Genomic DNA, 10,988 nt, shown 5'->3' on the forward strand with positions numbered 1-10,988 from the left:
TATTTTTTCTCCCTCCCTTATTGGCTACTGGGGTTCTTGGCTGCCTGTTTCTGGGGTCGGTGCAGCACAGTTGTGGCGTCACACTCTCACTAAAAACTACATTCTGTAACAGGCTTATGCGCACACACACACACACACACACACACACACACAGACACAGACACAGACACAGACACACACACACACACACACAGACACAAACAAATGTAGGTTGTCCCTGGTAAAATTATTCTTGATGCTTTTCTCTCAGTTACTCATTTAAATGAATTGTTCTGATTCCAGCTCTCCTGGCTGTGCTGTGTTCTTTATTTATTGTGCTTGACTGTTTCTTGTTTTCATTTCTCTCTCAGTTGTCTTCCTATATCAGCTGTTGGTTGCTGTTCGGCTGGTCGTCTCTTTGTTTGTTTGTTTGCCCTCCTCCCCGTTCTCTTGTTGTCCTTTCTCTGTGCTGTCTGTTTGTGCCCCCCCATCCCCGTGTCTGCCCCCCTGGTGACAAATCAATGCATAATTAAATAAACAATAAAACAGACAAAGGAGGATATTAATACTCTCTTGTTAAAGTAAAATCTGTCTGGCATCCAGCTCATCATACTCTCTACCAGGCTGCTGGGCAGGACAGGTTGAAAAAATAAAAATAAAATCAAACCTGAAAGAAACAATGATTTGACCTTTATCCTGAGAATAATCCATGTTGAGTGAGATGAAATGTTTTATCGTGGTAACATTTTCGGCCGTATTGCCCAGCCCTGAGTACCAGCACCTATATTTTCCACTTCAAGCACTGATTAGAGGTGGTGGCAGAAAATGTTACCAGAATGCAGGAAGTGACCCCCCCCATGTATTTCCACATTGAACATTTCATCAAAACAGTGCACACTTATCTTCTCATCTTGTTCTTGTGAACCCAGTATCGTGGTTCCTCATGTTTCCTGAGCTAAGTGTATGTCACACCCCTAATCTGAGCCCCTATGTCCCCATCACTTTTCAACACAGACTCAGGCTCTGGCCCCCCACCCTCCATCTTTGCCGTAAACCCCAAACACATTTCAAGCACAGAAAGATTTCTTGCTTTAAGCCCTGACACCACAGACTGCAGATAAAAAACATATACGGAGGCAAACAGCACTGCGTTTCTGTTTTTCCAAATGTACCTGTAATCTGATGACGTCTTTATTTTCTGTACTGTACCTGTTACGGGGCCCAGGGATGGGTACCTCAGTCACAGATATGTAACCTGTATGAAAGCAGGTGAAACAGCAGCAATGAAGAGACGGTGCGTCTCGTTTCCTTCCAGATTGCTTCTCTGGTTGTTTTATTAAACAACTCAAAATCATGTCAACACAACACGTTTCTGTTCTGAGCATTTCAGTTCAATGTCCAGGTCCAATAAAGTTCCATCATATATTAACACTCTCACCGTTTCAATAAAACCTCTTCTCACTCTGGTCACTTACTGTTTCTGTGATAAACACATTTCCATTGACGTTCACATTCAGTAAACATCTTTAGTCATTTAAAGACCTTTTCTCCTTACAGGATGTAACTGCTCTAAACACTACCATTTACATCTAATATACGTCTAATCTAACTTGAGCTTAGGCGTACTGCCCCTTTAATGTGTCAACACTAACATTAACCTTCTGTAATAATTACAGTCCACTGAAATGTAACTAGAAAATGCTCATGTTACATGTTCTAACAGACGTATTGTTGTGGTGGCAGCCCAGCTGACGGTGAGTGTCCTGGTTTTTTCTCCTTTTTATCAGTTATTCCGCTTTTTCCTTGGTTTTCTGTTCCCTGCCTGCCTCCCTGTGTTTTCTCCCCTGTGTGCTCTCTCTCTCTCTCTCTCTCTCCCTCTGCTCCTGAGCCCAGCCAACTACTTGCACCTGCATCTCATCAGCCACCTCGTCAGCCTGCCACACCTGCCAGTAATCACCTCATGCCTGCCTGTATTTCAACCCCGGTTCTCCACACCATCCTCGCTTGATCGTCATTGCTCCATACCTGGTACACTCACCCTCGTCCTCCGTTCAGTCGGCTGGGCTCATCCACCGGCCCTCTCCTCCTCGGACTTCCCCCAGGGAGTCCTCCCTGTTCTCCCACCGCTCCTCGCTGCCCCAGTGTTCCCCAGCTCCCTGGCCCCCAGGCTCCTTGGTTCCCCGTGCCTGTGTTTCCCCGACGTCCTCCACTCCAGTCCCTCTCACCCTTTTTCCCTCAATAAATCTCCTTTCCTCAGAGTGCTGCATTTGGGTCCTCTCTGTCCCCACACCACATAACCTCATAACACGTACCAATATTCAGGTACCTGCATATTAAGTGTAGTGCATATTAATTACAAACATCTTATCAGACATCTGGAATATCTACAGTGAACACAAGCCGTCACAACACTTTCCCACCATAAACTTTAAACGTCCGGTATTCGAAGCGCCAACATGGCGTCATCGCGGGGAAACGTTGACAGGACAAACTGACTTCCTGTCCTCCACCCTGGCAGCTCCTTCAAAGCAGAGAGTCCAGCCCCTATCCCTGTTAGAGTTGTTGGAGCATTTTCTAAGCAGCTTTTTCTTCTGGGTTCCAGATCTTCTTAGAACATTAAGACAGAATGAAAAGTGTTAAACTTGTTTGTGTGGAGAGCAAAGATTGTGGAGTAGCTGAGCAGAAGGAACAGAGCAGAGAAATCTGCAGATGATGATGTTGTGCTGTTGTTTGGAAACATGTTGAAAGTGTTCAGACGTGGAGAACAAGTGTGACAGAGTATTAAATGGAAATGTGCTGGTGAACTTGCTGCAGTCTGTGCTGGTAGAAAGATGTGTTCTGTTGTTAATGATGAACTGATGTTGGAGTTGTGCTGAGTCCACCTTGAATCACTGAATTGTTGTTTCATGACATGTTTTTCTTTTGCGTCTGCTGTCTTTATCTCTATTTCATCTTCTATTATCTCTCCAGACTCTGTCAGGCTGCTGGACGGGACTAGTCTGTGCTCAGGCAGACTGGAGGTGAAGTCTAACCAGAGGTGGTCCTCCGTGTGTGAAGCTGACTTTGACCAGCAGGATGCAGAGGTGGTCTGTAGGGAGCTCGGCTGTGGGGCTCCTTCAGTCCTCCAGGGGGCGCTCTATGGAGAAGTGGAGGCTCCGATGTGGACCAAAGAGTTCCAGTGTGGAGGCCATGAGTCTGCTCTCCTGGACTGTAGAAGCTCAGGCTCCGCTAGAAACACCTGCTCACCTGGAAAAGCTGTTGGACTCACCTGCTCAGGTAGAAGAGGAGCTGCAGCTTTGATTGGGTTCATTTCTCTTCTGATGAAACTCACTTTATTGTTTTACTGATGACTCTCTGGTTTCTGTTCAGAGCCTGTCAGGTTGGTGGGAGGAGCCAGTCGCTGTGCAGGAACACTGGAGGTGAAACAGGGAGACTGGAGACCAGTGAGTTACTCTGACTCTGTCTGGACCCTGGAGACAGCAGCTGGTGTCTGTAGAGAGCTGGACTGTGGCTCTGCTGTTTCTGTAGGACAGAGAAAGGAGTCCTCAGACAGACCTGTGTGGTGGATCAGCTCTGACTGTGTTCAGACTGGATCTGCTCTGAGAGATTGTGCAAGATCAGGTTCCTCTTCCTCCATCCTGGATCTCACCTGCTCAGGTAAGCCCATCAGTGACATCATCTACATTAAATTATTCATCTGACAGACCCTTCTAACCAAAGCTACTTACATTTGAGGAACACCATACAAGCATCGATCGATACAATAAGAGATCTACAACTGACAAAACATACTAAGAGAGCTGATAGCACGTACGGCATCAGTGGGGTAAATACGTAGGGGAAGAAGTAAGAGTTAACAAAATAGTGCAATCAATACAGGAGACCTGTAAGGAGACAGAAGAAGAGCACAGGAAGTGCATGTTAGAGGTTTGAGGTGTTTTCAGAGGAAGTGTTCTCTGCAGAGTTTTCAGGAGCTTCTTGAAGTCAGAGAGGGACGCCCCTGCTCTGATGGCGTGTGGTAGCTTGGTACAAGTGGGGTTCAGCATTGATAAGGAGGACGGCTGCTTCACTCTAAACTGTTTCCCTGTATGAACCTGGACTGTCTCAGACCTTTTGGAATTGTAGAAGAACACCTGAATTAACATCAGATCCTGACCCATCCTGTCGGCGTGTTGGTAGATTTAAATATTAAGTTATGTTTCTGAGCCTCGTGTGTAAACAGCGTCTCTCTCTTAACGCCTCTTTCAAACGTCCCGGCTGACGAAAAGACTTCTGCAAAGGATACGTCGGTATATCCTCGCTTATAACTTCTTCAACAAGCCACCTCGATCCTCGGCCTTTGAGGTACATGTTAGGAACTGAGACATCCTTGTACGGCATGCTGAGATCGGTTTCTGGGTTGCAGGCGGAGGATCAATATCACAGACTTTTCTTCTGTGCTGCTGTTGCTTCCTTCCCACCCGAAGACAGCAGCGAGGACGCCTGCAGCAGGGCGGGGAGTGGGTCCGTGTATGTTCTGATAGTTTGTCTTTTCATTTGAACCAAAAAACGAACAAACAGAAAAACCAAATTCAAACAACGGTCCCATTTTGTTTTTTGAAATTCCTTATTTCATTTCTCCGTTTGAAGACAGACATTGAGAAAATAAAGGCAGGTGGGCCAGGTGACCCGGAAGTAATAGTAAACACATTAAAAAAAGCTGAGCTTGTAGAACGGTCAGATCTCTATCATTATGCAGCACTAACGTTATACCAGGGCAACCTTAGATGAAAATAAATAAACAAACCGAGAGAAATACGTCAGCAACAGTATGATTACATGCACTATAATATAGTGCATTTATTCATGTAAACAGCAAGAGTCACGTTTTTTAAGTGCCTTGTTTGGTGCAGTACAGTTGGTAGGCTAATATAGGTTAACCTAAGAAGCGCTATATTTTTAATATTAAATTCATATTTAATGTGGTTTCCACCGTAATGAACCAAGCTGTTCCCCCTTTCTACCAGCAGGTGGCAGGATTTAAAAGAAGGCCTGTACTGTGTCTTTATTAACTGTTTTGAATTCAGGTTACTGACATAGATGTATTTATTGTTGTTCATTTCATTTGGTTTTTATCTTTATGTCTTATTTGCAGCCTAGTTATCACCTTCATCATTCACCCTCAGAACAGAGTTAAACCTGCATGCCCTTCTGTTCTAACCTGGTTCTAACACTGCTGTCAGTTTCTAGCAGCTCTGACAACAAACTCACCTCAGAAATGTCACCATCTGGCCAAAAGAAGGATTTACCAGTGTGCTATTTACTGTGTGAATCTTTCTTCTCCATACACATTCCAGTGTGTAACATCCAACACTCCCATTGTTTAATGCAAGTGAAGAGAATCCACACAAGTCCCAAACATTTATTCAACATACACAGCACACAAATACTTTCAGTGGCATTGAATGTACAATCTGTGGCTGCAGAACATTTTATGAGGTCCTCAAAAGAAGGAAACATAAATAAATTGTTAGAAAAAAACAGGCTGTCAACACTGAGAACGTGTTTCTGAGGCCATATTTAAAATGTTCTGGCTGATATTGTGTGCCAACAAATACAAACAAAAAACAGGCTGAGTTAAAATTCAAAAAAAGACTCCTTTGGCTTTTTAGTTGAACCTTGACCTGACCAAGCCGCTCCTCCCTCCATGAATTGGTGTTAAACAGTTGTAAAAATGTTTCACAACATTCAGGCTTTCACAGGGGAAATATTGCAGGATGAAGCTGCCGTAGGCCTCCTGTGTTTTATGAGAGCAGCTCCTCCCCTATCAGTAAAAACAAATTGGCATTTATGTATTTATTATTGAAAAACACACTGGATGAGGGAAACCTTAAAAAGTTGAAGCAAACTGTGCAGAAAAGCTGCCAGCCAGAAGACTCAGCACAGGATGCTGCAGCTACAAAGTCAGCACTGTGGCCCTGACTGTTGATCAGGTGAACACTGGGTGCTCAGACATGTCAATAACAGGTGTGGAGTATGTGGTCGATACTTTGAGGGACACTCTTAGAAATGAAGAGGGCCACATGCCGACGTAGTCTTTGATGCTCTGGAATAGTTTTTAGCTTGAAATTAAAAGTTTTAAGCATTCTGTTCAGAACAGAACATTTGAAATACTGACTGCCGTACAAGGTTGTCACGATCATGTCCTGAGTTTCCTGTGAGTTGGTTTATTTGTCAGTTCTGTATCTGTCATTAAGGTCCGTTGTGTTTTGGGTTTCTGTCCTGTCTGTCGTCTTGTATCCAGTCTTCTTGCTGTGTGTGTTTGTGTTTAGATTTGGTCCTGTCTGTTTATCTCTTGTGGAGTTGGTCTAAGTGGCTTCTGCTTGTTCTGTGTGGTGGTTCTGGTCTGATCGGTCCTGTTATCTCGTGCCTTAGTACTTGTTCAGTTCTGTTACTGTCTCTCATGTGTTAGATCTGTACCATAATGCTTGGGTTCTGTTTGCTAGATGTCAATTTATCTTCTCTTCCAGATTCATTAATTAATCTGATTTTGATCGTTCTGCTTTAGCCTCTGTGTAGCCTTTATTATTCATCTGCATCTTTAAGTTACTTAGTATCTGTCTTGTCTCGTATCTTAGTTCCTAGTTCGGTGTCTTAAGCTGATGACACACAGGGCAACTTTTAGAGCAATGGTGCAGAGCAATGAGTAAATATTACTACCGTAGGTAGGTTTTGGTGCTCCTCCTTGGGGGTGCTTGACTGGGGGGGATGGGCCCCTGTCCGGGGATGGGATCGGCCTCGGGGGCTGCTGGCACTGCCTGCATTCTGGGGAGGGATGACTCTGGCTGGGCTGGGGGACCGTTGGCCTGGTTCTCTCGCGTTACCGCTCCCTGGCGGCAGGGAGCTTCCCGGCACGGCCTTCTGCTGTTCTTCCTTGGGGCGGGGTACAGTTTCCCCCGGGACATGCGGTCTGGGGTCCTTTGCGCTTTGGGGGGTCGCGGGGTGCCCTGGCTTCTGGGGGTGGGGGTCTCTGCGCCGGTTGATCCGGTTGCGGTTTGGAGGGCTGCGGTGGGATTGTGGGACGATTGTCGATGCATCTTGATGCATTGTGCTTTTTCCCTGGGCAGGGTCTCTGAACGGCTGCTGGGTGTTTAGTTTGTGCATTGGAGTCCGGGGGAGGTATTTCCTCGTTGGCTTGGAGGGACCAGTTTGCGTCCCTGTTTTGCTTCGTTGGCCAGTTGTTGGACCCCTCTGGATACTGAGGTATATAGTTAGTTTTCGGGATGTGCAGTGTGGGTGCGGGGCAGGGCTGTGCTCCGGTTTGTTCTGGGCTTGTGCCTGGAGTTCTTGGCCCTTGACGGGTGGGTGGGTTGGTGGCATGGAGCTGAGCTGGTTGATTTTGCCTCGCTGCTGGTTTGGCTGGTGTTGCACGGCGCCCGGGGGGCGTGCTGGGCATGGGGGATGTCGGCTGGCGCCGGCGCCCTTAGTTTTTTCCAGCGGTTGGGGGGACGGCGGATTTTATTGGCGGCTGCACGGTGACCTATGCGGCGCATTTGCTGCCAGGCTGGGACTTGCTGCTGGTGTTTCTCTCCGCTGGCTTTCGCTGTCGTGTTGTTCCGTTTGCCCGACCTCACACGCGGGACTGCTGGGCATTGGGTGTCGCCGTGCTTGCACAGTGTGCGCGTTGGGCTCGTCACTTGTGCATTGGTGTAGATGATTGCGTGGCATTTGGGCATTTTGGTTGTTCGCTGTGCGGCGGTGGGGTGATGGTTGGGGGGGGAGCACTGGTCTACGTTGTGTGTGTGCTGCAGTTGGTCCGGGCGCTGCTCTTCCGCGGGTTACGCTTCTTGCGTTCCGTCTGCATTACGTTGTCAACTGGCATTTGGGTCGGGGTCTTCCGCGTTTGCATCGCGGTGCATCTGGGAGTCTTTGTTTTTTTGATTGATTTTTCTTTTTTTTTTCTTTCTCCCACCCCTATTGGCTACTGGGGTTCTTGCCTGCCTGTTGCTGGGGTAAGTGTGGCACAGTCGTGGCCCCACTCTCACTAACAACTACATTCTTTAACAGGCTTATGCGCGCCTACATGTACACACACACATACAGACGCACAAACACACACAGTCTCACACATAGACACAAACAAACTGAGGTTGTCCCTGGTAGAATTATTCCTGATGCTTTTCTTTCAGTTACTTATTTAAATTAATTATTATTCCAGCTCTCGTGGCTGTGCTGTGTTGCTTATTTAGTGTGTGTGACTGTTTCTTGTTTTCATTTTTCTCTTAGTTGTCTTACTATGTCAGCTGTTCATTGCTGCTGTTCGGCTGGTTGTCTTTTACTATTATTATTATTTTTATTGTTTGTTTTTGTTTGTGTTTGTTTGTTGTTGTTTTTCTCCTCCCCAAGCCCCCCTCTCTGTTCTATTGCAGGTTTCGTTGCTTTCTGCAATTGCTCCACTGCTTTTCCCTGTTGTCCCCACCTTCCATCCCCCTTCTCTTACAGGTGTTGTCCTTTCTCTGTGCTGTCTGTTTGTGCCCCCCCATCCCCGTGTCTGTCCCCCTGTCCGGCCCAATGACAAATCAATACATAAATATATAATAAAACAGACAAAGGAGTATATTAATACTCTCTTGTTAAAGTAAAATCTGTCTGGCACAATATGGCATCCAGGTCATCATACTCTCTACCAGGCTGCTGGGCATGACAGGTTTTTTAAAAAAAAAGGATTACTGCCGTAATCCCCTTCCCCCACCACTCCTGCACCCGCCCTGCACCGCCACTATCCGTTCAAAACATAGTCGGACTTGCCACTAGCAACATTGCCCAGAAACATTGCTCAAAAAGTTGCCCCGTGTATCATCAGCTTTAGTTCTTAGTCGTGTACCTTAGTTCATGTCTTGTGTTTACTGCTGTGGCCTGCACTACGAAGCGAGGTAACTTCAGGGGTAACTTCCTGATTAACCCGTACTACAAAAGGTGGACAGGTGTTACCAGAGGTCTGTTGCCATGGCAATTTACTCTGCATCTCTAAACTGCCACGAGCAGGTTTTGTTGGTGGTTAACTCGAGGTTACCCTGCACGTGGACTCCACACCAATTCTGTACTTTATGTTAATGATGAGAAGTAGGATATTAATACCACCACTTCATAAAATATGTTTAGATTTCATCCTGATTTGTTCCACTGCCGCTGCAATGAAGTTCTGAACACAACAGCATCACGTTCATACGAGCGAGCCCTGCAGCCTGGGATTTTAGGGAAGAGATCTTAATTAATTAACGGGACAGTTTCTGAGATGTAACTGAATTCTCCTGTTTTCACATATTTAGATTGAATATTTTACGCGTCCAAAAAATACGGAGCCAGGGGTTAATAAACCGAGAAAAAAATCCTAGATGAAACTGTGAAATTTACAGGAACAAAAAACAGAAATTCCCTGAAATGTAAAAACAAATCTAAAATCACTCTGGTGTTTTCTTCTGAATACGCCCGATCCACGGGAAAGTCTGTGAGGTGCATGGTAGTGATTGTGAGCTAAACTCAGGAGTATTTCCTCACTGCTAAATCATATAGCAAAGTTTAATGTAACTTTCCACTGCATGCATACTATACAGCAGACGTGTGTGATGTTGCAGCCTTGCAAAGTGAAGTTTCTCTCATAAGTGTGTGACTATAATGTCAGAGAATATTCAAGTTTTTTACTTGTAGATTAATGGTGGAAATAAAGTTTTGTCTGGGATTATTCCCCCTCTCTGCTGGCTCCTTTTTTTCTATTACAAAGGGCCTTAACAGGCCAAAAAAAGAAACTTAGGCTGGAAACAATAAGAAGCTACTGATTACTGCATTATAGTCTATTCTATTTTTATATTCTGAATTGTCACCTGTCACCTGCATTTTGTGCTTCCCTGGTGCAGAAAATGTCTCCAGAATGCAGGAAATTAAGTGTTTAATGACCCCCATCAACTATTTCATCAACACATTTTTATTCTTAAATGGTCGGTCTATTAAAATATATTCTTGTCTTGTTGTCATGGCCCCAATCTTGTACAATGTTACGCCTCCTGGGCTAAGTGTTTCGTCACTCCCCTAATCTGAGCCCTTCAATGGAAGGACGGTGTGTTGGTGTCCCACTGAATTCAGCGGGCCGCCTGGTCCGAAAATGCCAGGGCCGATTTTTTGTCCCAGTCCAGCCCTGTTCTGATATCTTCACAGTATCCTGTTGTTGGAAAGATCATCACTTTGTTCTGAGTGACATCAGCCCGGTTCTTTTCTCTCACACAGGTTGGTTACTTTGATCTCCGACAGTGACAGCTTTACCTGCCTCAACAACGAGCTGCTCCGTGTTACTGCCACAATTATTCTTTGTAAAGATTAGTTAGATGCTTTAGGAATAATCAGATTGTTTTGTCTGCCTGTGCTGCTGCAAAGCAACAGGTTTGGTTTCCTGCATGTCCGTAAGGCAACAGGAAAACTAACATATGCAAATTATTTTATTCCTTCTGCCATCAGGCTTCTAAATACTGCTGACAGCGGCAACCAGACATGTGCCAGGCATCGTAAACCTCTATTTATTATTTACTTGGTATTATTATCTATTTATTTATTTATCTCTTTGAACTATGGTCCCTGCTTAGTCCATGTATTGTGACCTGGGTATTTGCTGCTTTGTTCTGGTGCCCAAATGCAATATGATGTTATTGGCAGTGTTTCTCAGTGCTTGATTGATTGTTGTCGTCTTGTCTTGTTTGATACGACTGGTAGGCTAAAACTGAATTGCCCTACAGGGATAAATAAAGTTGTTTGAATTGAATTAAACAATCGTGGCTGGGCAGCAAGCTGATATTTTAAAGTGATCTTATCAATAAGTTCATGGAGATTTAAAAAGGAAAATAGTTGTATTAAACAGCTAAATTACTAATTATTCAATTACTAATTAATTAACCAGGAAAGCAGATTGCTTTCCCTGGAAATAACCTGTTGCACAGAAGATGAAATATATTATTAAATATACTTTTACTGGAGTAGGGTTG

At 45.0% G+C, this 10,988-nt stretch overlaps 1 protein-coding gene across 1 annotated transcript in view; it reads left to right on the top strand.

Annotated features, from left to right (window-relative positions):
* LOC123982168 (scavenger receptor cysteine-rich type 1 protein M130-like) overlaps nucleotides 1–3,680 on the top strand; it is a gene marked incomplete at its 5' end in the record, with an annotated part of 4,988 nt that extends 1,308 nt beyond the window's left edge. The window contains 2 exons of the mRNA XM_046067589.1: nucleotides 2,950–3,255; nucleotides 3,349–3,680. Of these exons, the coding sequence (XP_045923545.1) occupies nucleotides 2,950–3,255; nucleotides 3,349–3,680 (638 nt within the window). The remainder of the gene's footprint in view (nucleotides 1–2,949; nucleotides 3,256–3,348) is intronic.
* Nucleotides 3,681–10,988: the final 7,308 nt, after the last annotated feature.

This window comes from Micropterus dolomieu, linkage group LG13 (assembly GCF_021292245.1).
Source record: "Micropterus dolomieu isolate WLL.071019.BEF.003 ecotype Adirondacks linkage group LG13, ASM2129224v1, whole genome shotgun sequence".
NCBI lineage: Eukaryota > Metazoa > Chordata > Actinopteri > Centrarchiformes > Centrarchidae > Micropterus > Micropterus dolomieu.